General features: G+C 42.8%; 1 protein-coding gene across 3 annotated transcripts in view; it reads right to left on the reverse strand.

Annotated features, from left to right (window-relative positions):
* The window catches only part of PRKAG2 (protein kinase AMP-activated non-catalytic subunit gamma 2), a 231,568-nt gene that overhangs the window by 55,315 nt on the left and 149,373 nt on the right, over positions 1–26,880 (reverse strand). For 2 of the 3 annotated variants that reach the window (XM_069859281.1, XM_069859283.1), the window contains 2 exons: positions 24,246–24,460; positions 900–981 (listed from right to left, as the gene is read on the reverse strand). In XM_069859281.1, the coding sequence (XP_069715382.1) occupies positions 900–981; positions 24,246–24,460 (297 nt within the window). Of the gene's footprint in view, positions 1–899; positions 982–1,165; positions 1,247–24,245; positions 24,461–26,880 lie in introns of those variants that run through there. The other variant, XM_069859282.1, reaches the window with a different exon arrangement.

The following is a 26,880-nucleotide window of genomic DNA, read 5'->3' on the forward strand; positions in this document are numbered from 1 at the left end:
AGCCACTCCACAATATCGAGCCTAGGGATTAGCAAGGCGTCCACATGCGCATCCACCAACCTAATCCTTATTGAAAACGAAGACTCAAGATATTCAATATGGATCTTCCAGAGGTAAGGGAATGCTTTGTGCAAGCTCCAGAAAACACATCCATGCTTCTCCCTAGCACAGTTTAGTGCCTGCAAGACACAAGAACTTGCCAGGAGTTCCCCTATCAAGAACAGCCTGCCCTGCTGCAACTGCAGCTCTCTGCACAACGCAAGACACCGAAGGAAAATCCAGTTTATGGCTGTCTGTCTGCTTTACACGAACGTGTGCGTGGAAGCTCTGCTTGAAAAAAAAACATAAGAGCTTCCCGTCATTGCCTGCACCTCGCTCGCGGAGTCTATATTTGGTATCACAGACGGGTCCGAGGAGAATGAGCGTTTCAGCGGGAGGAGGCGGGGATGCCCTGGAAGCTGCCCTCGCCGGGGCCAGGGGATGTGCCGCCACCAGCCCGGGCTGCAGCGCCGGGACAAAACAGCGCAGAGGGATGGAGACGGCAAACGGGGGACGAGAGGGCTGCGATCCCTCTGCAAGGACACGGCGAGCGCAGGCTCTGCGCTTCCCGAACCCCGCTGAATGCCCTGAAGCCGGGATTCCCGGCTACCGGGATGCCTGGGAGCTAGGATGCCCGGGTACCGGGGTGTCTCAGGTACCGGGATGCCGGGGTGCCTAGGAGCTGGGATTCCCAGGTACCCGGGAGCCGGGGTATTGAGGTGCAGAGATGCCCGGCTACCGGGGTGCCCTGGAGCCAGGATGCCGGGGTCTCTGGGTACCGGGATGCAGGGATGCCGGGGTGCCCGGGATGCCGGGAGTACCGGGGAGCCCGTCCCTCCCCCCACCCCTTGTCTTCTTACCTTCATCTTCGAGCTCCAGTTTCTCCAGCATCCCTTCGGAGGCGGCCGGGAGCTGAGAAGGAGCCGCTGCTGCCGCCGCCGCCTGCGGGAGGGAAGAGAGGAGAAGGAGATGAGCATCCAGGCGCGGACTCAGCGGCCCCGCGGCGGCATCGGCGGCGCGGAGAGCGGCGAGGGGGACGAGCCGGGAGGAGGACGGCGGCGGCGGCGGCTGCTCCTGCCCGTCCGCGCACGCCCCGCCGGCAGCGCGCTGCCTCTCGCACACGCACCGAGCGGGGAGGAACCGGGACTCGCCCTTCCTCCCCGGCCCAAACGCGGCCGCTCGCCCGGCCCATTAACCCCGCGGCCGCCGCGCTCCCCGCCCCGCGCCTCCCGCCGCCTCTGCCCTCTCGCCGCTCCGCTGGGCTCGCGGGGAGCGCGGCCGCCCCCCGCGCCCACCCCCCCCTATCCGGTGGAGGCGTTGGTACGTTCCATTTTGCTGCAGTCAAGCAGCGGGAGGGGACGGTAAGTACCACTTCCAAAGGGAGGGGGGGGAGGAGGGAGCGGCTTATCGTCCCCAAGCGCTCTGCCGGGCCGGGCGCGTTTCGCAGCACGCTCTGCGGGCTCGGCTCTTCGCGCGGCCGCTTTGGACTAGGGCGGCGCAAGAGGGGGTGGAGAAGGGGAAAGCCCTCCGCTTCCCTCCCCCCCCCGACACGGAGTTGGTACGGTCCCGCGCGTTCACCTGCAAGGCGGCGGCGGGGAAGCCGGCAGTTCCACTGCCCTGCGGGGGGGGGGAGTCAAGGGGGTTCCCCCGCGAGTGAGCGGGCGCTCCCGCACCGAGCCCAGCGGCCATCCCGGGGCGCCCTCCTTGCAGCTCAAACAGGAGTTAGCGGGGACCTCACCCAGGGATTAGCGAGCGAAAAGCTAGTTTACACTGTACAGCACACGAGACAACATCCTCGTACTTTGAAAATCGCTCAAAAGAACCAAACCCCCTCCAAAAGCCCCACCTTTGAGTCACAGAAAGCCAAGTTGGAAGACACCTCGAGGATCATCTGGTCCAACATTTCGAGACGATCCATAGACTCCTACAGACTAATAGAAATCTCGCTGGAGAGCTGCCCGGAGGAGAGGGACCTGGGGGTGTTGGTTGACAGCGGCTGAATATGAGCCAGCAGTGGCCCAGGTGGCCAAGAAGGCCAATGGCATCTTGGCTTGTATCAGAAACGGCGTGACCAGCAGGGCCAGGGAGGTTATTCTCCCTCTGTACTCGGCACTGGTGAGACCGCTCCTCGAATCCTGTGTTCAGTTCTGGGCCCCTCACCACAAGAAGGATGTTGAGGCTCTGGAGTGTGTCCAGAGAAGAGCAACAAAGCTGGTGAAGGGGCTGGTGAACAGGTCTTACGAGGAGCGGCTGAGAGAGCTGGGGTTGTTTAGCCTGGAGAAGAGGAGGCTGAGGGGAGACCTCATTGCTCTCTACAACTTCCTGAAAGGAGGTTGTAGAGAGGAAGGTGCTGGCCTCTGTCCCCCAAGTGACAGGGGACAGGACAAGAGGGAATGGCCTCAAGCTCCGCCAGGGGAGGTTTAGGCTGGACATTAGGAAAAATTTTTTCATAGAAAGGGTCATTGGGCACTGGCAGAGGCTGCCCAGGGAGGTGGTTGATTCACCTTTCCTGGAGGTGTTTAAGGCATGAGTGGATGAGGTGCTTGGGAACATGGTTTAGTGGTTGATAGGAATGGTTGGACTCGATGATCCAGCAGGTCCAACCTAGTGGTTCTGTGATTCTGTGATAGTTTAAATGAGCTGGTCCAGTGCCTTGTCAAGCCGAGCCTTGAAAGTGTCCAGTGTAGACGAATCCAGCCCTTCCCTGTGGCTGCAGGCAGTAGGGACGGTTCTAGAGCTGCTTGCATCACACTCGATGTGAGGTGTGCAAGGCTCTGAGCTGGCCCTCAAGCACCCAACGCTGAAAGCCCAATGCACTCCCTGTCACCAGGGCCTACAGGATGGAGTTGGCTCCATGGAAAGCTTCCACTTCCCAGGAGCGGGATTGATTGCACCCAGCTTCCCACCTCTGCATCTGTGCTTGTGATCCAGGCTGCAGCAGAATCATAGAATCACTAGGTTGGAAAAGACCTCTTAGATCATCGAGTCCAACCGTTCCTATCTGCCACTAAGCCATGTCCCTGAGCACCTTATCTACCACTCTTTTAAACACCTCCAGGGATGGGGACTCAACCACCTCCTTGGGCAGCCTGTTCAGTGCCCGACAACCCTTTCTGTGAATTTTTTTTTCCTGAATCAATAGAAATAAGGAAATATTTGAAATAGGTCCATCATTTCGATTTTTGAGCCAACAGTGTGCCCAGGTGGCCAAGAAGGCCAACATCCAGGCTTGTATAAGAAATGATGTGGCCAGCAGGAGCAGGAAGGGGATTCTGCCCCTATATTTGGCACTGTCGAGGCTGCACCTCGAATCCTGTGTTTAGTTTTGTGTTCCTCACTACAAGAAGGACCTTGAGGTGCTGGAGTGTGTCCAGGGGACGGCAACAAGGCTGGTGAAGGGAACAAGTACTATGAGGAATGGCTGAGGGAACCGTGATTGCTTAGCCTGGAGAAGAGGAGGCTGAGGGGAGACCGTATCATGCTCTAAAACTACCTAAAAGGAGGTTGTAGTGGGGTGAAACCTGGTCTCTTCTCCCAAGTAACAAGTGGTAGATCAAGAGGAAATGGCCTCAAGTTGTGCCAGGGAAAGTTTAGATTGGATATTAGGAAAAAAATCTTTACTGAAAGAGTAATGAAGCATTAGGACAGGCTACCTAGGGAAGTAGTGGAGCCACGGTCCAAAGGAGTCACAGGAGCCATTAGAGAACATTTAAAATCTATTGGTCCCTAAGGAGAGGCTCAAGCTTCAGAAGGTCAGCAAGTCCTTTAAGGAGGGAAGGTTGAGAAGGTCTAGGATAGCACGTTAGTGTGCATGTAACATAGGAAAGTAAGAAAGGTAATTAGAATTAAAGCTATGATGGGAGGAGAGAGACAAAAATTATGGGAAAACAGAAAGCTGTCTGTCATTTCTCAAGTCCAGAGGACTTTGAAGCAAGGAAGCTAACTACTAATGACAGCTTCTTTATCCCAGCTGCCTCTTTCTAGAGACACTAAAAGACTAGTTAACAGTATCCAGTTCTTCACTACTGTGAAGATCCTTTGGAAAGAAAATCCTAGAATATTTCATTTGTAGTTGTATTTTCAAAAGACTTATATTATTTCAATAAATACTCTTCACTAGATTTAACAGTTCATATTAATTTATAATATTTTCAGTCTACTAATTAAAATAATTTACCTTCCTTATCAAGTACCTTGATACTGATAAGAGTTCTTAACCTCTTTTGCTAACCAAAACAAGAAAAGAATAAGATGAATTATCTGATCAGAAATAACTGTCATGATTCTGGTTTTTTTTTTCAAAACAAGTATCTACTCCCTATAATTATCTGATAAGCACCAGCCGTGAGGAAATACACCTCCAAGGTTGTCTATAGGTAGAAGCGACACTGAATCTTTGAAGGTGTGCATTGCATTTCACCTGCTACAAAACACGGCTATGTTTATAAGAAGACAGTTAAGCCTATTTCATGCAATGAGCTACGCTGCACTGTAAACCTTGGGATTTGCTGCAAGATCACGGTTTTGCAGTGCCAGAATCAACATCCAGACCAAAAGCACTATGAGAAACTCAGGATAATTTAAAGGCTATAATGTAATGTATACCAGAGATTTGTAATGGAAACATTATAGCTATGTTGTAAAATCCTTATTGCTCAAATGGTCCAAAGGAAATTGAGAGCTAAAGCCTGAAACTCCATCCCTCGCTTTGCCTGCAGTCTCACAATTTGTTCAAACCAATTCTGGAACAAGCTGCTGATCATGGTGTTCATTTTGCTCCTCGCTTTGCATTCTGCCTCCTTTTGGCTTGCAGGCAACACAGTGAGTCAGAACAGGAAACTGATGCAGCTGAAAACCAAACAGACCAAAAGAGAAGATTGGGTTTTATCCAGATGAGTTCCTGATCCAACTCACTGTGCAGTTGTACCATAGCAGTGGCACAACAGTGGGACCACACCTTCTGGAAACAACCCACCATTAAGTCAGCTTGAATCAATGATTAAAACACAGTCTTTTTTATTGTGAACTACTACAGGATTAGACAAATTAGCAGATATTTTAAACACTCTCAGGTACTACCTCTCTCTACAAACTCTGCTTGCCTTTTTACAAAGGGATTACCAGTTAAAAATAGGGAAAAGACCTAGAATTCCCACTAGGTTGATATTGTATATTGTAACATTCCAATATCTGTTTATTGTGAGTATTTGTTCTACTGACACAAAAGGTTTCTGTTAACTATGACCTAGAGATCTATCTAAGATGACAGTTTAAATATTTGCTGTCAGAGTGTGCCAGGTAACCCATTTTGACTGTTCAAGATGCCCAATGCGACAAGACAGTATATACTATGTATACTAAATAGTGCTAAGCAAAATAAATGTAATATATAACAATTTAGAAGAGAAAATATATGCAAAACCAAAACTGCCTGCCTACATTTCTTCTTTGCCAGGTTTTAATTCGGTTTTTACAGGAGCATTACTTATGCAAAAAAATGTGGACCTATGACATAACACTAGTACAGAAGCTGAATACAGCGGTGCCAGCAGTTCTTTGTGGAGACAAAGTAAAACAACTCAAGGTTGATACAACAGCAAAAGTCATAAAAAGGTGGATGTAAACAAAAGAGGGTTTAGTACTTCTCGGAAGGCTGGAATGTAAATTTTAATAGGTGACTGCTGACTTAGTCTCTGCCTGTTTTCTTTGGCTTTCTAGGGTAAAGGGAGTTACTAATACTCTGTAGAAGTAAAATGAGTCTTGTAAGCGCTATATGTGCTTACAATGAATATGTTAAAATGTATCTGATAATCTAGGAGTCCTTTTAGTTCTATGTCCAATCAAAGGAATCCCATTATTTTCATAAGAACATGTTAAGCATTTAAATTGTAGAGACAGTTCAGGGATGTGAACAACAATTAACATCAACAGAAGATTATGTTTTTATGTAGTTTCCTGCCAACCTGCCTCTCTGAATTAGCAGGAGTTGCATCCATGGGATAGAAGCCTATTAGTGACAGCAGGCCAGCTATATCAAAATGCTTTGAACTGCTACTAGGTAGCTTTTCATACTGAATGAGTTACCCTAGGCTGCTGCTTCTGGAGAAACAAACATTTCTAGGACAACATTCACATGGCCTGTTTTTCTGGGCTCCTTAGGATAAAAGCATGCTGAGCTGCAGTCACTGTGCTGACGAAATCTCTGTGTCTCCCTTTTGTCAGGTTTATCCTGCTTAGCATAGCTTGCTGTAAGGGAAAGGGAGGAGGGAGCCAAGAATCCATAAACTAGTCGGTCTAATTTCGACTCCAAGATGGATGAGAGAATAAATACACCCATTTTAAGTACTTAGAGGAGAGAAAGATCATCAGTAACATCCAACGTGTATAAACAATGCCAAGCCAATCTCAGTCACTAATAATAGGGTACAAGCCTTGTGGTAAGCAGAAGCAGCATGAGTTAACAGGACTTTTAACACTATCTTGCATGACACTCATGTAAGCAAGCCAGATAGTCTAGGTGAAACGACTGCTAAAGGTCACAACAATATTCACGGGGAAGGCAGTAAGATTTCTTTGTGCAACTGGAAGGGTTTGAGTTGAGTTCCACAGAGGTCTGTGTCCTATCTAACATCATGCAGCATTTTCACTGATAACTTGATGAAGGAAACGACAGGCCTGTCAGTCTAACCTCAGTGCTGGGGAAAGTCATGGAACAGGTGATCTTGAGTGCTATCATGAAGCACATGCAAGAGAACCAGGTGATCAGGCCCAGTCAACATGGGTTCATGAAAGGTAGGTCCTGCCAAAGTAACCTGATCACCTTCTATGACAAAGTGACCCGCCTACTGGACGAGGGAAAGGCTGTAGATGTATCTTCTTCGACTTCAGTAAAGCCTTTGACAGAGTTTCTCACAGCATTCTGCTTAGGAAACTGGCTGCCACTGGCAGGGACAGGCCAACGCTCTCCTGGGTGGAAAACTGGCTGGATGGCTGGGCCCAGAGAGTGGTGGTAAATGGTGTTAACTCCCGCTGGGGGCTGGTCACAAGTGGTGTCCCCAGGGCTCAGTGCTGGGTCCAGCCCTGTTCAATGTCTTTATCAATGACCTGGATGAAGGCACTGAGTGCACCCTTAGCAAGTTTGCAGATGACACTAAGCTGGGTGGAAGTGTTGATCTGCTGGAGGGTAGGGAGGCTCTGCAAAGGGATCTGAACAGGCTGGACCGCTGGGCAGAGTCCAATGGCATGAGGTTCAACAAGGCCAAATACCGGGTCCTGCACTTGGGGCACAACAACCCTGTGCAGTGCTACAGACTAGGAGAAGTCTGGCTAGAAAGCTGCCTGGAGGAGAAGGACCTGGGGGTGTTGGTTGACAGTGACTGAACATGAGCCAGCAGTGTGCCCAGGTGGCCAAGAAGGCCAATGGCATCTTGGCTTGTATCAGAGATGGTGTGACCAGCAGGTCCAGGGAGGCTATTCTCCCTCTGTACTCGGCACTGGTGAGACCGCTCCTCAAATCCTGTGTTCAGTTCTGGGCCCCTCACCACAAGAAGGATGTTGAGGCTCTGGAGCGAGTCCAGAGGAGAGCAACAAAGCTGGTGAAGGAGCTGGAGAACAGGCCTTATGAGGAATGGCTGAGGGAGCTGGGGTTGTTTACCCTGGAGAAGAGGAGGCTGAGACCTTATTGCTCTCTACAACTACCTGAAAGGAGGTTGTGGAGAGGAGGGTGCTGGCCTTTTCTCCCAAGTGACAGGTGATGGGACAAGGAGCAATGACCTGAAGCTCCTCCAGGGGAGGTTCAGGCTTGACCTGAAGTTTTTCACGGAAAGGGTCATCAGGCACTGGCAGAGGCTGCCCAGGGAGATGGTTGAGTCACCATCCCTGGAGGTGTTTAAAAGATGGGTGGATGAGGTGCTTGGGGACATGGTTTAGTGTTTGATAGGAATGGTTGGACTCGGTGGTTCTGGAGGCCTTTTCCAACCTAGCGATTCTGTGAATAATGAAAAACCTGACCTCATTTTCAAATAATGTAATGCTAAAAGATGCTGCTCTTTTAGGGGTAGCCTTAGAACTGAAAATAATCTTGAGAATCGCTGCAGTGCTTTGAAAAATAGGATGCACTTTGATATGGGTAAGTAGATCTCATTACACAATAATCAAATGCAAAAATAAAACGGGAAAAGATTGCCTTGCAGCAGTCATAGAAGGACAAGACCTGAGAATGAACATAAATGTCAAACAACAATGTGAAATTTGGGGGGAAAAAAAGAAATCACAGTATCTATAAATGTGTTACAGGTAAGACACAGAGAATCTGTTCTACACATTCCCTGGTTAGATCCAGCTGGGATCCTGCGTTCTGATTTGGGCATTGAACTCGAGAGTCCGATGCAAAGCAACAAAAATTAGCAAAAAAGGAGTTCAGAAAACATGACCTGTAAAGAAAGACTTTGAAACTTATCAGTTTCTTAGTCTAGGAAAAAAGAGAGGACTGAAGAAAAATAAAATAACAGTCTCCAAAATCGATGTGGTTTTGCAAGAAGGAAAAGGATAAACTATCTTCTGGGTCCAGTGGTTATGGAATAAGAAGTTATGTACTTAGCCTTTAGCAAGGAAGTCTCAGGTTGGACTTTGGGAGAACTTTCTGAACATAACAGTGAAGCACTATCACGCTTTGCTGAAAAAAACCTGTAAAATCTCTGTCACAGGAACTTTTTAGCAACAGTTTAAAACCACATGTGCTGGGAATTATTTACATATTGTTGATTGTGGTGTGGGAGAAAATTAATTTTTAATATCCCTTCTAGATTTTTGTTAATATTTGTTCCAATCTTTAGAAAAACATATTTAATCTTAGTATGATAATTCAATGAAAAATCTTTATATGTATAATTTATACAAAAGCCAGTTTACTACCAATCTAATACAAGTGAAAATCTGCTTTGCCCTGCTCCCCTAACAAATGGCCTTAATTCTAAAGTAGACAAAATTCTAAAGCAAATATTGTTTAAGTGGTAATAAGGAGTATGTATTAGTCTTTGAGGACTGGGTAGGAATAGAAAAGAACCTAAAAAAAAAAAAGAAATGCTGCAGTAAATCACAAATCTGCGTGGAACAGACTTATTCAGGCATTGCAACAAAAACGTTACCTGCGCTTTATTTAGCACTGGGCATCTCCAGGTAGATTCAAAGCTGCCTGTCTCAAAGCTTCCGACTTTTTTACTCCCCAGTTCATTCTGAGCAGTGACAGCAGTGACCACGATACCTCCAGGGCTGCCACCTGCTCAGCAGGAAAACCGAATGCCCTTCGGAGGACTTCAGAGGGAAAAAAACCAAAAACCTCCTTACCTTATAAAACCTAATGGATTGAAGAGCGACAAGAAAGAATTCCCATCTAAATGCTAATCAAGGCAAGCCCATTTTGAATGCAAGAGTAAACTAGGTAATTTTCCCACCATTTGCTAGTGCTCCTTACTACAATTAAGTTCTATACAACTCGAGCAGGTAACAGCTCTTCTCCTGATGAGCTGTCAATGAACAACTTCGAGTTTTTCCAATTGTTTGTCATAGATGTGCTCGCGCTGTTGCAATCTGTTTGTGCAAAATTAATTTAAAACACTTACTGCTTATTTTTGGCTGAATTCAGTCTGGTTCATGAAGTGGAAAAAGACAGAAGTTATCAGGAAAAAAAAAGGGTTTCATCTGCCGGTTAATTAATGCGTAAATTAGACTCCTACTGGTTTTCTGCTAGAATGTGATAACTGACGCTAGTGTTTTACAACAGCTGAGAACACTGGAAGCAGTGAGGCTCAGCTTAGGATCCCACCTTGGATCCCTGCTGTATTTAAAGATGCTAACTGCAAGGTGAGAAGGCTGCCTGGGTGGTAGCCCATGAGTCTGATAGGTGGTTAGAGAACATGGTCAGTCCCAGTGAAGAGCTCTGGGCTGCATTCTAATACGAGGTCCTCCTTACCTCGAAAAGCTCAGAGTGAACAGAGCAGCTGGGCGGGAACTGTAGTTTCTACCACTTGCTCTAAGAAACCTCTGTTCCAGCACCAAATAAACTAGTAAGGAAGGGGATGCCTCACACAAAATACTGGATTCGAGTTTTTTCTTCATGTATTTGGGAGGAATGCAATAAAATTTGCTCTAGCCTTAAAAGGCTTTTGAAATAGTGGATGCTACAACCATGTCTGTATCTAGCAGGCATAAAGGAAGGGGATGACACCTCAGAGACTACAAGTTTTTAGCACGCAGTAACCAAATTTCATAACAAAACCTGGCACAGGAAATGCACTCCATATCAGCATTGTATGTTCCCTACTGGATCCTTACTGGTGTCAGTTTGATTCTCTGTCCACAATCTGCAAGACTCTCAATGAATTAGAGGCACAACTATCCTGCAGCAGGTATGAAAGTGATGGAGCAAGTGTATCTACTCAGTATGTATTTCTAATGCTGCACAGTGAGGTTGAAGATGGCTCTAAGGATTTCATTTTAGAACAGCTCAAACAGAGTTTGCCACTGGATAAGAACTCTACCCTGGAAGCATTTTTTTCTTCATCCCGGTATCATCAGAACACAAATTGCCCGGTGGTCCTAAGCAGTCATCTTTTGATATGGAATACAGATCAACTATATGTTGATTTTACATTTTATAACTCATAACTACCCTCCCATTGCAGGTATCCTCCCACATAAAGGTAGCTATAACATTAATTACTTTACAGAGTTAATTATTAGTGATAAGCAGTCACAGTTGGGGATCTTTAGTAGGTTAAATGGATAACATAGATGGAGCAATAATAAAATTTAGCCAGATCCTAAAAAAACCCACCAGAATACAGGAGTGTATTCAGCACTAGGAAAGATTATGAAATGGACACCTTGCATTTCTAGTAAAGTTTCACTGCAATTACAGTACTGAGTGTTGAAATCGGTGTACCCTGAAGACATGTGAACTGAATGTGCAAAGTGATCTCACTTTTTTACTGAAGAGCCCTTTCTACATATTTCTGTATGGAAATTAACATGTCCCATTGAGTTCTGTCACTGACTCAACTGAGAAACAGGATAGATCTACAAGCTTCCTTTGAACCAACACCAGAAGCAAAGAACCTATCAGATAGAGGACCACTGTCCTGCAGCACCTCCCTTTGAGAACAAAAAATGGTACCAGTGACAGAAGAGTTAAGCACTTCTAGAAAATACACTTTAAAGGAAGTAAAAGATCAAGGAATAGTCTAGATCCTCAGCTAAATTTTTACAGAGAAGCCAACACAGAAGTGGAGAAGAGGCAGGATTTGTTTACGTAACCTCTAATCTCTAGCTGTGTGTCTGATCCTGTATCACTGCAACACCGATAAGGCAGAGTTTTGAGTCAAGAATATCAGAGGCATTCTCTCTCCATAAGCCTTTGTGGCCAATATTCATTCCTCAGGTTACTTATGTAGAATAAAGGTGGAGTCCAAATCAGTATTATCAGTGTGACACGTTATTAATCAAACAACCCAACAATTTAAATTCTGTCCTTGTGGACAGAAAGTTCAATTGTGAGGAACTGACCTGAGTTTGTTTATGACTGCTGATGTTACAAGTGTGCTACCTGATTCTGCACACACAGGGATCCCACTTACTGTTTCAGTCTATTCCACAGTTTTTTTATGTGTTCTTGTCTTAAATGTTTGTTATTGTATATGCTTGAAAAGGTACACCTTAATTGTTTTCACACCTATGCTTGAGTGCTCCTTAGTTTCTTTGAAGGAGGACCTACCTCTTATCACACTGAAGGGTGTGGGTAAGGGCAAGGGCAAATTATCACTGGAGAGAGCTGCAGTAATCAGGCAATAAGCATGATTACGGTAGATATTTTGTTGTGACAAACATACATTAAAAAAAACCCAAACCAAATAACAGAATAAGATAATACTAATGGCAAAAAACAGGTAAGCATCCACTAATTTAAAGTAAATGGAAAAGAAGAGTAAGCATGGGCCCATATTGATGTGTGTCTTCATTCTCTGGCATTGAATATAGGATTATTTGTATTAGTTAAAGTTAAGCGCTTACTGAAGCACTTTAGCTGGGTTGAGGCCAGACTACTGATGAGTAATCTGCAGAATGAGGGCTACTGAGAGTAACAAATTGAAAAAAAATACTCAGATCCAAATCTGATTTAAATAAACATATTTACCATACACCATTTCACATTCTTCATCTTTGTATTGTATTTCAAAGCCTTGGTCATGGATAGTGACTCTGCTGTGCAAACAGTTGTTACATCAGCTTTCAGTGATGATATTTTCTAAACTTAAGATGAAAGAACTTTTCCCTAACAAAGCCTTAAGTTAATTGATAGCACACTTCAGGCTTGAGTAAACTCTGAAAAATTCTAGTAACCTATTAGTAGCCTACTGTTAAATTGTAATTTTCATGATCACCAGCTGTTTTGAAAGGCTGGAAGCAGATCTGTTGAGCCTAGATGTTAGTGGGATGATGCAGGTCAGAGTTACAAGAGTGGTTTACTGAAAAATAGAGACCCAGATTCAGCCCAGAGCTTAATCACCCACAATCTCCACAAAATTTCTCCAAGAAATTTACACAGACCTGGACTGAACACGTGATTCACCCTGTGGCATGAGGTAACTGCAGGCTAAACATGGAGCAAATGAGCTCTGCTACAGGTGGCCAGTTTCTGCAGACCTTATCATGACGAAGGATGATAGGACTCTAGAAGGAGCATTTGAAAGATCTCTTAAAGAGGCAGGCGAAGATAATGAAGTATTTTTCAGTGCAGTTCTAGGAGGATATTAAGCACCTAAGAAGGACTTCCTGGTAGCATTCAGGAGCTGTGGGTTTGCGTTAGATTTCAAGCCCACCCCACAGGTGACAAATTTGAGGTGTGAATGCCCTCAGTGGCCCCACTAAAGCTTGTGAAGTCTGTTATCTCAGAGTAGCTACTATTATGTGTAGGATAAACCAATATATTAATAAACTTCCTTCAACACAGAGCCTGTGGTTGAGCTGTAATATCCAATTAAATTATTTTTGTACAGAAAGTTGGTTTTCAGTTGGCACTGAAACTGTGTAGCTTGAGGAACATAACTCTCTTCCTGAATTACCTCCAGATCTACTGCTGATTGTTCCAGGCCTAATTTCTGTGCACTGCTACTTTTTTATTGTTATGCACAAAAGAAATCTGCAATGACAGCAACATGCAATGGATGTCTTCCCTCTGTCATGCTTGCTTTCCCTTTTGACTGCCTCTTAACTATAACCTATCATTTCAGGTACAGTACAGGTGAAACCTGATCGTCCTCTGTACTCTTTCTGTGGTTTGACACCATCTGGAAGGACTGAAGCAAGGACTGTGCTAAGCAAGAAGCATATCAGGTGTCTGAGCTAAATGTTTTATGACTACAAACAATACCATAAAGAGACATCGAAATACTGGTAAGGCTTTTTCCTGTATTCCAGGAACCACAATTGAAAACAAGTCAAAATAGTTCCACGCTAGAGACCAGGGATACACCTCCAGGAAGCCTGCCACCATGCTCATCTTACGGCAGAGCTTGTGGAGATGTGGATACAAAAGTGCATCCATCAGCAGTGGATGCTTACGCAGTGGATGTGGCGAACACTGGGTTCACAAGCAGATAAGCTTAGATGTAAATTCAGTCTATAGCTGAATGTCTGCAAAGAGCCGAAATTATTTCTTGACATGCTTCCCTAGGTCTTTTAGTTGTAGCTTATCACAGGCTCACAAAATATGAAAATAAAGCATTGCATTCAATATTCAACAGTCTGTTTGAGGAGACTTCTACATTAACACAGAGTGGTACCTCCCAGTTAACAGCGGTATGAAAACAGACTGTTTAAATTATCATTACAAGGTAAGGTAATAGTAGAGTCAGAAAACTAATCTAGCCTTTCTGAGGTAAATAGAAAAATAGGCACTGAATTCAGTGGAGTTGATATTAAATTCTATTTACTGTACATTAAATTGTGTGTAAGCCATGTGGAAATGCCTCTTTGCTTCTGAAGCACACTTAAGTAGCAGACTGAAAATTCCTTGTCAGTTTAACTTATATGAAAAAAAAAAAAAAGCAGTTGAATAGCAAGTTAAATAATGCAGTCAGTTGTATATATACAACCAGCCCAGCTAGTTGTATATCAAAGTTAATAATCTTTTGAGACAAGCGGCATCATCTTTTGAGACGAAGAGTTCTCAGAGCTTTGGAACTTTGCATCAGGACACTACTTGCTTCCTGTGCTGTCTGCCAGAGACGGAGCCAGTGAAAATGCTCGTGGAGGAGTAACGGCAGTGCAGGAGGAAGCTGCTGCTGGCTGAGCAATCCTAAGAGAACTCTCTAACTTTGGCCATTTGGGTTAAGCATTGGAGTTGCAGCTGGGTTGTTCTAGGGAGATGCCCAAGTGAGGCCTTGGGAGGGACACTATGGGACATTCCTGCAAGAAGGGGAGCTGATTTGGCTTTGACATTTCAGGGGTTGTTATACTGGTTGTTATACTAATTTTTAGTTTGTTTTGATGATATGTTAAGCCCTTGGGAAAGGCACCCCGATTTCAGAATATATGGCTGGCTACGGATCCCTAGAAAATCAGTAAATATTTATTTAAGGTCCTTAATAGGCTTAGGTAGACATTACATTGATTCATGGTTTTAAGGAATTTTCATGGCTAGTTGCGGTAAAAATAAGTAAAAATGAGTAATTCTACATTACAGGGCACAACATCAAGTTTTAGGCAGGTGTGTATAGATACTAATCCTTATATAATGCACAGCATGGAATGTCCTATGATAATTCTTTGAAAATCATCAGTTGTTGAGACTGCCTGAACTGTTTTAAAGGAAGCTGTAAACTAAACATAGAACTCAGAAGATCAGCCTACTTTACAACGATCTTTTGTGTAAATCTTGTCTGAAAACACGTTTGCTTCCTATACACAAGTACCGTCTATAGTGTGAAAGCCTGTTACTACAAACTTTAAATACAACACATGCTATCTATGGTTAACTTATCTTAAGCTACGTGCAGCTCCTGTTCTAAAAATATCTGAGTTCTATATAACTTTTTGTGTATTTATCATAATAGCATCTCTTTGGCTTAGAGAAGTGCTACCCCATTTTTTTTATAAATGGGAAGTTGACAGACCAAGTGACTGAGAGGCACACAAGCGATCTCTGATAGGGCAGATGGTTGCAGCCCACTCTCTGATCTCTGAAGCATGGCTTAGCTACTGGCACTATATTTTTTCTTTTTTTCTAAATTCTTGTTGTCCTTAAAAACTCTTCAACTGATGATTCCTTCACTAAAATACCAACAGCCAAATGCTTGAGGCCTTCAGAAAAAAAAGAGAAGGTTGAAGAAGGCAAAACTTTTTTCTGCAAAATGTAACCTCTGTACCTGTAAAACCTTGGATAACAGAAGAAACTGCTTGGTGATTAGTTTGTATTATACCCTTCTGTAGCAAAGTGGTGCTCTGTGCCATCATGCTGTCTCCTTCTGAAGACACATTCCAGCAAACCAAGCTTTTTGCACTCTCTGTGGAAACTATTCCTCACAGCGCTCCCCAATAAATGAGCTTTGGCTGCATCCTGTCCCTGTGTGTACCAGGTCTGTTGGGATGTGCTCCTGTGCAGTCATTATCAGCACACTTAAGGGAGAGGAGCTAGAGAGGAATCTGTCATTTTATCAGCCATTTTTTCATCAGTAACTGTTTCCATTTATGTAAGGAGCTGGGTCCTGAGCTAGTACACACAACCAATGTTTCCAAGTAAATACAATCCCAACACTCAAAGCTTGAAAGGCCAAACAGACAACAGCAGGCAGATAGCAATCTTGCAGCTGCTACTCCCCCTGCCACTCAGTCATCAGCTATTTTCCACTGTAGCCAGGAGCTCTTTTCTCTGATTCCCAAGCTCTTTCACTGGCTTATTCTTCTCTGAACCTCCAACATTTTCCCCAATTCTTTTCTCCATTCTCTGTCCATCAGCCTTCTTTCTCATCTTCAGTAATCGGGATAGTAATTTGTAATTGTTTTAACAGACAATAAAAATTGTAGAGAGACCTTAATTCAGCAAAGTGCCTAGGCATGCAAAGCTTTAAGTGCTCTAGTATTGTTGACTCCAACAGAACTACCAACACACTTAAAATTAACCACACATTTAAGTGCTTTCCTGGGTCAAGGCCATCATCACATTGACACTAGCCAAAACAAAACAGCACCTGAGATTCAGCAACATAAATACATAGCAACCTCAACCAAACTAAGTGCTGTGACCTCCAGGTTACCTTTCTTCAGTGCCTTCTGTCATCAGCAGATATTCTGCAAGCTTAGAGTGGAAGCAGTGCTTAGGAACAATCCCGTTTAGGCCAATGCTTTCTTACAATTTTAGCATTTGCCTGGCCTGTTTTGCTAGATCAGGCTCTTGGACAATAAGGTCCTCAGGGCAAGAATCATGTTTATTTTTCTGCTTGAATCGTACGTGCTCATGTACCACAAAATAGTCATTAACAACCTCCTGTCTTGAGGTACAAGGAAGAAGGTTCTAAACTAAGGGATGGTAGATTTAGACTGTGTATAAGGAAGACATATTTCACAATGAGGGTGGTGAAAACCTGGCACAGGTTATCCAGAGAGTTGGTAGATGCCCCCTGGTAATTTTAAAGGTCAGGTTGGACAGGGCTCTGAACAACGTGATCCAGTTGGAGACGTCCCTGCTTCTGCAGGGGGGTTGGACCAGGTAGCCTGTAAAGGTCCCTTCCAACCCAAACCATTCTGATTCTGCTTGATGGTTCCAAGACTTTGCACATGCCACAGATGCCCTGGTTTGTGCAGTTGTAAAGGAAAAAGTATGATCAATAAAAATCACAAAAGTCTAAGGTATCAGCCCTGGCAATTTACTGTAACCCTAAACATGCAAAAAAGATTACATTAAAACCTCCCCTCTTGAATTCTGCCCTGTGCCCTTCTTTTGCTGGTCTCCTACCCCCATTGCCTTTTCTCTTTTATTTTCTGTTCATCACTTCACCGGTTTACGCTGCAGCTTATAAGCCTCATATGGTAAGAGCCTTGTCCTTGTTAATCATAAAATAAGATTATGCGTACCTTGGGCACTGTACAAATCATTATTGTCTTCCTACAAATGTTTTCCACATGGCCCCACCCTCAGTACCAGCTGAGAATGCTGTTGTGAACAAGCTCAAAGAATAAATATTTTGCATTCATTTCACCAGTACAATGGAAACATTTTTCCAAGCTACTGCCAAGATGGTATCTAGTCCTCTTCTGAGTCAGCAGCCCATGCAGCTGACTTTCAAATGGTCAAACTTGCTTGATTTTAATCTTGAAAGAAAAAAACACAGGCACAAGCTGTATTTTTAGAGCTGCATTGCTCTCCTCGTGCATAAACAGGTATGGGGAAAGAAGCCATACAGAAGTAATTATTATTTGTGAGTAAGTATTATTTCTCCCAACTTCAACATTTTATTTTATCCAGACAGAGGAAGGGACTGAGGAATATCATGAGGATGTGAGAAAGGAATATCACTGTTTCATGTAGTCCATGTCCTTTCGGTATCAACTAGCTTTTTACATTCTCTGAAACTCTGTTGGCCATTAAAGATCGTGCAGCTAAAAATGCAATATAGACAAAACTGGGCTAAGGGAGATGAAGGTGGCAAGGAATTGGTAGAGTTCCCTTCCATAAGCAGTTTTTCATTATTCTTAGCTGTGTTTCCCCTCTAGCCCGATACATAAGCAGACATGGTACAACAGAACATGTTCAAAACTGAGCCTCTCTCCTCCATCCTCATGGAAAGACTTTGGTCTATAACCCCTACTGCTTTGTAAATAAATAGCCTAGATGGTAAATAATGTTTGTGTTCCAAAATTGCCCAGATATATCTGGGAAGAAACTGTCAGTGATCCCTATATTAAGCTGCAGCTTTACATTAAATCAGAGAGTATGTATTTAGCTTCTGACAGCTAATAAGAGCTTACTCTTAAAAAGAAGTTCCAATCTTCTACAAAATAACAGTATTCTTATTAAATTAATGAGTCTAAAATTCAGAAATGTACTGTGCCATGAGAAGTCAGTTCAATGGGTAAAACCAGGCTGTCAGTCTTAAAGCACTCTCTTACGTCATGTTACTTATTCAAAAGATACCTATTTATATAGACACGAGGCCAGATCCTGAGCTTTAGCCTTTTTATACCATACATAGTGCAGGACTTAGGGTGATAAAAGCTTTAAGCCACTAACTCTGTCTTCAAGATGCTGGGGTCATGATTTTGGTACCTATGTGTGCCTTAAAAAAGACTCATAGGTGCTCTGGTTTTAATTGCCTTAGCTACTTATAGCCTTATGAGAGCTGTCAAAGCAGCTGGGAATTGATTGGACTCAGCATTCTGGCTATTCATCCTTTCCACCTAGCCTTTCCCTTTTTGATCTAGGACTAGGAGGAACAGGAATTGTCGGACTTCATGCCATTAATATAAATTCTCAACTGAGTGAATCCGTAGATAGTTGATTAAATTATCTCTGTGGCTGCAGAAAAAAGCCACCAACTGACACAGACACACATTTCCTTAGGGCAGAAAAGAATTATATTTATGCAATACAATTTCTCTGCATCCTAAGGTTGATTGCCATGAATCTGAACACTTCAACCAGAATACAAATACATCAGAAAACCAGTGTTCCAGGAGGTTGTGACAGAACATTTTTACTTCTAAACCAAATAAGTAGCTTTAAATAAAGACAACTTAATTGAAACTGGCTAGAAAGAGGTTTGTTCCATATTTTATATACTAAGAGAGTAGAAAAATTCCAAATGTGATAAAAAAGGTAAGACTAATTGGGAGAAGGTGAAGTGAGAGAACAGAATATTAATAAAACAAAAGCTGTAGTTAAGAAGTAACACGGTGTTGCTGAAGCTTTCTATTTTTGTAATGTTCAGTTCCAAGTGAGTTTACTGGTTCATTTATTCTTTATGTCCCACTGAATCTCACTGTGGTCTTTCCACCGGGTGGGCTTAAGACATTTTTCCATTAATACGGTATCTAGTTGTTATGTAGTTCATTGAAAAGCTATTCATTTACTAAGATTGTAACTAACTAGTTACATGCCAACTGTTGGACAAATATATACCATTTTTAAGTTAAACATGCTGTCACATGGACAGCAGCAGTTCCAGCAGGAGAAATGTTTAAACAATGCTGGCTTGTACCTGTCTATAGGATTTGCTAAAGAACAGAACCATCGCCCAGAAAGGGTTCTAGCATTAAGACACTGAAGACCAGCCTGGCCACAACACCACTGCAAGAGCTTTCTTCACTAGTAAATGACAGTCTTTCTGGCTGTAATTGCTGTGATCAGTTTTCTGTGGTGTAAATCGAAGCTGAATCACTGTAATGTCTTGGCACTCTAACAGATTGCCTTAAACCACATGAATGCTGAAATAGGGAGTTCTTGTACATTTTCGGACTGGATTCCTTTCTTCCCAGCCTCTGCTTGCTTTTTATTTTAAAGACAACATCAGACTCAAAGAATACTTTTCTGTTCTCTTCATCAGATCTAAATCTCTTTAATTAGTCAGCTAGATTATGGAGCTCTGATAGGTGGCATGGCTTTTTGGAGAGAGCCAAACTGAAGGATCTGCTGTACATATCCTGGTTCCCAGGCTCCTTGCCAACAGCAGGGTGTGATGTAACAGCCTTTCACACTGAACAAGTTAACAGCCCTGTTTTTGAGTTTACTACATGTTGGCTAAGAAACAGCATGAATAGCTTTGCAGGGAAGTGCTACTGTTTAACAAGCAGGTAGCTGCAGAAACAACCTTATTTCCCTCTCTGCATCTAGGGCTGGAAGAGAGTCCTCGCTGTGCGTTACATCTCTCCTTTTCCACACACTGAAGCAGAAAAGACTGTGTAAAATGGATACAAACCAGACTCTATCAGCCTTTCCTATGTGCTGTATCTGCAGTTTTAACAGGACTGTCTCACACAAGCTTAAAGCATGTCTCGGACTACCTTTTGGCTAAAATGCCTTCCTTTTAAGAACACTCTGGGGAATTACTTGGCTCAGAAGTTATTTGGAGAACATTGGTTAACTACACAATCATATGGAAAGGACTGTTTGTAAGCATGTTCTGCCTTTATCACTTCTGAGCAGAGGAGGCTCCTGTTTTTCACCAAAAGAGGCAACCCCTCAATTTGGAGCTAGCATCTTCTTTCTCTGGCCTGGACTTTTCTCATGCTGAGAAAGGGGAAACCCATAAAGGCCAGGAAATGCTGTACCACAAAAACACTTATGTTTGTAGGAGGCAAGGAATACTGCTGTTTTCACAGTGTCTTGTGCATCAGTGGAAGAAGAAAGGATGAAATGAAAAGGATACAACCATATTAAGCTCAACATACTAAATTCCACGTTAAAATACGGGCAAAGGGGAAACAGAGCAAACATGTTCGTTATTGAATTTGCAACCTCTCTACATTCCTTTCGTGGTAAGTAATGTCACATTAGAGAAGAGTTATCATTTACCGCTTACTGCCTGAAGGTTACGCAGTCCAAACAACACAAGGCCAAAGTACAGAGTCACGAACTGTACTACGAAAATTCATATTGCTCCTTCCCCACTCAATGCAGTGCACGGTAAGCTTTTGATAGAGCTTTGATCTCTTATCAATTGGATTTCTCATTATAACCTTCTAACTCAACCACCAGGAAAAGCTACACAAGCTGAGGAAATCCTGTAAGAGCTGCTGCCTCATCACATCTAGCTTTGGGCACCTCACAGAAGTGCTTCAGTTAGAAATGCAACACCTGGAGTCACTTTCTTTATAAGGAGAGCAAAAGGCTGCACAGCCCACTGCAGGTCTGATTCATCCCCTGCAAATGCCTCCCTCTGGGATACAGAGACGACCAGAGCTACTATACTCCCAACTTAAGCAGCTCAGATAGGTTTCTAAAGTTAGGTGGGATAAATCCAGACTTTGGTGATTATCACAGACATCCATTTAGCATGAGGTTAATTGCTTAGGTTTGTATACTATGTAGAAATGATACTTGCTGAAGGAGGATCTCTCTCTCTCCGGAACTGTCTCCCACTTTTTATTCCCTCACCAGATTCTAAGGCTTAAAAATCACATTAAAATATACACCATTCTAGGTGCCTTTAGACATGAATGGTTTTGATTACGTCTGCTGGGAAATAAATATTTTTATTCTTTCCTCCATGCCTTTTCTTTTACCAAACAGATTTAACCATCCTGTGCCATAATCTCAGACAGATAAAATACAAGGGCACAATCAGCTTCAAATGCAGTTAATTATAAAAATGGGCTAAGATTAGTTCCAGGTTCTAATACTTCACCTTCCTATAGTTATCTACTGCTCTGCGGGTTTTTTTTAATAGTAATTCCAGGTCTGGGTCCAAGGGTTCCTCTTCCCTACTGCAATACAGATAGCAATCATGAATCATTTATAATACTTCTGGGATCTCACACATTATCATCACTAGTTAAACAATATAATAACTGAATGAGATTTAAGTTGACAGAGCCCTGTAGATAAGAGTCAGCTCCTCGTTTTAGATGTCAACATATAAGCTTTCCTGTCATTAAAGTGATCATCCAAGAGCATGGCCACTATGTAGCCATTTATCATATAATTTATAGTGTGGTTTTAAGATAATTGGAATTGTTATGCCAATAAATGGTGACCTAAGTAAACAAGAAATTGAGTTTGCCTTTTACAGATTTGTTTACAGCATATGCATTGTGAAAGCATACATTTATTAACACACGGCTCAAGACAAATATAATGTTTGAAATACAGTACTCAAATCAAGAGGGTTGGTCTGCTGCTGTCATATATGTAAAGGAATGCTAAGTAAATAACTTACAGGGACCAAAAGACACAACAGTCCTGAGCAAACACCCATCAGCTTCAGAATCACGCCCTGCTGCAGAAACTTAGCCTTTTTTTTCCTCTTAAGAGTTTCTCCTACTAGGAGAACATGGTAAATCTGTCTTTTGGTCTCTGTTGAAACATCCAGGGCTTTGTTCCTCACAGATCTGTAGCTGCTGATACTTCCTCCCAAGTAAACCGGAAAGCTAATGATTCACTGGCAGGCCTGCACGCTCACTGTTCTCACATATAAATGAGTACAAAGGGTAGAGAACAAAGATAATCAGGTGCTATACATCATATATATTTTATATTTTTATATATACACACACACACTTCTGTATCTTCTGAATAGGAGATAACCGAGTCCAATATACTGAGTTTCTAGCCAGATTCTCTCTTGTACATATATACAACCATAACAGTTGATAAATACTTGCTGAGAATTCTGTTTCTTTTTTTCTGGCATCTTCTACTCAACTTCATATTGTCCAAATCAGCAGATAATTGAAAACAAAACAAACTTTTCAGTCTTTCAGTCTGTGGAATGTGCTAAGTTTATGTTGTTTCCCCGTTTCTATTTTAACAGGTACAAAAGACTCCTCTGTAGCTGCATAACACAGATAAATACGTTCACATGCAGATAACAACACTGACTGACTGAAAGGGACCAAAAATATTTGCGTGTCCTACAAGCCTTTGAGTCTCATAATTTATGTATCCTGAGACTAGTGCTTACATGGAAAGGCTGAAGAAAAGTTACTGCTGGGGCTCGTTAACTATAAATGTAGGATTTATTTAATTTAATCGTTTAATCATTTACTTTTGCATAGCAGCAGAAAGGAAAGTTTGTATTTTTGCAGGAAGAGTTTGGCTTGCTTCATCTAGAAAAACAGAGATTGGCTACAGGTGCAACAGGATGTAAGAATGAATTAAAATGACTATTAATTATGAAAGGAAATTATCATAACCTGTCCATGAAAAAGTTACGTTGAAAATCAGAGACAGAGCATTAGAGAAGGGATCCCCAAAACACGGAATGTCTTTTCCTGGACGTGTGTGAACAACATGAAACTAGTAGAAGAACAGTAATCTGGTACATAAACACTTTCAGCATAACCACGGTTGCTAGTCTTGTGGAGCTACCTAACAAAATCAGAAAGGTTTGGGGATTGCTGTGTTAGTGTATCCAGACCCTGGAACAGCTTTTCCATGGGCGAATGGGAGGAAACTTACTGCTTTTAAATAAATTACTAAGAACTGGAATGAAACAGAACTTGTAGTCACTCAACAGGAAAACAGACCTCATGAACCTTTATGTCATTTACAGTTCTAGATTTCCAGATACAGAAAATGTCAAAGATTTTACATTCTGAGCTAAAAAAAAAAAGGAAGGAAAGCTGGGGAAAGACAGATGGAAGGGAGTTAACCCTGGTGACAGATCACAGTCTGCTTGTTCCATGAGGCAGGAAAGAGGTAGTTGATGCAAAGGAATTAACACACACAAAAAAAGATGGGGCAAAAAGGCAGAGGAGCACAAAAAGAGAAGAGCAGCAATACTTCTGAGGCTCAGGCTGGCCAAGGGAGAGGGAAAGAGGCACAATGGCATGCAGTGCGGATGTTGCGGTGGAGAATATCAGCAGCTGAAATTCATTTATTCCCAGGAACTGATGAGTTAATGCATTCCCAGGAGCTGAAGAAACTACTGTTAGGAAGATACCTCTAGTACATTGCGGGGCTGTATAAACACCCTGGTAGTGCTGCCCTTCTGTCTTTCCTCTCTGAGCTGGGGCAGGAGGTGTGATAGGAACTAGTGCCGTTAGTTACTAGTTGTCCCAGTCATCTTAGACTCCAGAGGCAGCAGGAACTCAGAACCACTGCAGCTCGTACTGTGAACTTCTTTTTGATACAGTGTCCTTGGCTGCTAGCTCTCTCACCAGCTCCTCTTAAAAGAGATAAAAGACAATCTCAAATAAAACTTCGTGGCATCTCAGCAATGTATGCTAGGATCTGTAGCCACTGTAAAACTCACTTAAGAACAGTGCAAATATTCGTTGCTGTTTGGGTAAATCAGAAGGGGAGCTACCACCTTTCAATTCCCAGTGCCCTGTCAGCTGGGAGAGGCTAAGACAAGTTTGAAGTAAAAGGCACACGGAATTGTTCTCGTTCTGTTGCACAGTATGGACACATGTTCCAGCCCATCCATTGCAATACAAGAACCAGTTCTACACAGGGCTGTACATTTCCCAGTGGAAACTGGACACATTTTACTTACTGGTTTTGAGGTAGCACAGGGAGCTGGTGTCATGATAGGAGGCTTGGCTGCACTTTGAGATGGAGGCAAAGAAAATCTCTGCCCTGTGTCCGGAGGTGAAGAACAGTGAATCCGTGTTTCTAGTCTCTCAGGCTCATGCTTATAAGATTCAAGAGGAAACGTGGGCTGCTTGGTCACTTGTGTTGGGGTAGATGGAGAAGAGGAGAGGCCAGAGGCTGTAAATAAGAATAATTACCACGGATCAGTTCAGAAGAAAAGCAGACAGGAATCTCAGCTTTACAGTGAACCTGTATTTTTTATCATGTTTCCCCAGAATAAAATAATGTATCTCACCTCCTTATTTATAAAAGGGAATTGTTCTGCTTTGCCGTTAAAACTCTTTTAATCATTCAACTGGTTGAACTGCCTAATCCATTTACAGGGAGGCGTAGTGGCAAGACAAGAGTGCTGGAGATTACTGTTGTATGAACCTCCAGTCAATACTTGTTTCTAACATGATCCTCAGCACTGATATTACTTTACTGTTATAATTTTAATACTTCTGTGAGTCCTGGGATTACCTCTATCTCTTGGCAAGTGGTTCAACAGCCTTAAATGGTTGCTTTTTCTTCTTTTTCATTATTTAACAGTAAAACAGGCCAGCAGTTAGAATAAAGTTAGGAGAGGCAAAAAGAAACAGGGCATATTTCCCTTGAGCCTAATAAGTATGCTTTCTCTAAGGCTCTTGGCAATGCCTATATGCAAAGTAGAGTTGTTTTCATCAGCCTTTGAGGAGAAAGTTTATTCATATCTTCTGCTTATAATCAGTATCAGCAGCAGATCATTTATCGTGTGATAATCCTGTTTTTATTTGACACATATATGTACTCCAGCTGTATTTTGGGTTATGTTCTTACAGCAGTTCTTAATTGTGATCAAACAGATAGTTTAAGCTATATTTATTATCCATTTAAGAACCAAAAGGCATCCACATCCAATTAGAAAATTCAATTTACAACATCTGTGTTTCTCATTGTATCTATATATACGTCAGCAAATAAAAGGATGACTGTCTTATGCCACCATAAATCAGTGCAAACTTAAATGCACAAAACCTGTGAGGTTGGACAGACCTAGATATTTTTAAGTGGGCTATACGATCTCTGAATTTAGTTCACTTCTTGTACTTCTAGCGATTTGTGCAATGATCAGTTAGTCCTGCGGGGGATCAATCCCACTGAGAGGGAGCAGATAAGACAACATTTAATAAACATAAAATCCCAAGTGTTTGAGAACATGATAATGCATCTTCTTGGTGTGAGCTCTCAAGGCTCCACCAAAGAGTTTTGTACCAGAGGTTTTTTTTTTCCACTCAAAGGCTTTCCCCTGCTGTACCTACAGCCTCCACGGGTCCTTCCTTGCAACCCGAGGTAAAGTGCATCAGTACAACCCACCTTATACTCATTATCTCACAGTGCCCTGTTTTATCTGGCAGACAGCATTTTCAAAGCCTTTCTTGATGGCTTTTACATGACTTAACTTTAAGAGAACAGAATTGCTCATTAAGAAACCTGCAAAATAATTAGGTTTGAATGTGCTTTATTTGTAGTGGTTTTAGTGGTGCAGTGTAATGTGTTTGTTTCTTTCAAAGAAAACCCTAACTCTCACTGAAAAATTTTTACCTTTGCTGGAATCCAAAAAGGGCCCCCTACTCAGTCCTTTTCCAAAGCTGCAGCTGCCTTTTGAGGACTTTAATTTCTTTTCATCAGAGAGACCTGTAGCTCTGCCAATCGAGCAGCAATTACCACAGATCTGGTGGAGACTGGGTATTGTAGGCAGATAGAAATATTGGCTCATGTGACATGTCACAGAGTGAGGCACGAAGAATAACAATAACGCTGGTGTTTCGAATGTCCTCAACTTCTACTGATTTCAGTGGGGCTAGAGTGTTGCATGTCCTGAAGGATTAAAAGGACACTGAACTTGCCTGTTTAGTTTTTGCATACAGACAAATTTTGATAAATGGCTCTGGGGGAAGATGCTCTTTACTTCTGCGGTTTTATGGAGGTACAAATGTTTCCTGAGCACTCAGACTGGGGTTTAAGGTGGATGGTAACTGTAATTGATGCAAATGTAAAACCACTAAAGAGGAGAAAAACACCATTAGATCTTAAGGTCTTGTTGTTGGGATGTGTTCATTGTGTGCTAATGTATTCAGCACGTCTGCAAAAAACATTTCCAGCATGAACAAGCTCTGCCAAAAGAGCTATTACCAGACATAAGGAAACCACATATTCACCCTCCTAACAAGGCTGGTTGACCAAGTGTAGAGGACGTCTGTCGGACACAGGAAGGTGTGGATCAAAGGAGACCAAGGAAGCAACTTCTCTTACATCCTATGAAAACTATTGCCACCTCATTATAGATATGTAACAGCACAGCCAGAGCAGACGGTGTAGTTTCCATTTTATAAGAACATTTACTGGTGGCAAGTCTCCTTTTGGATACCAGCCTTGGACACTTGGCCTGAGTTTTTATGGATGACAAGCATCTGTGACTCCACCAACTTTACTGGGAGGTCCTTGAGCCTTAGAACTGTCTGTTTCAACTAGACATTTAAAACTTAAAGTACTCATCGTGAGGCACACTCCAATGC

The sequence above is a fragment of the Phaenicophaeus curvirostris genome, chromosome 6 (assembly GCF_032191515.1).
Source record: "Phaenicophaeus curvirostris isolate KB17595 chromosome 6, BPBGC_Pcur_1.0, whole genome shotgun sequence".
In the NCBI taxonomy this organism is placed as follows: Eukaryota; Metazoa; Chordata; class Aves; order Cuculiformes; family Cuculidae; genus Phaenicophaeus; species Phaenicophaeus curvirostris.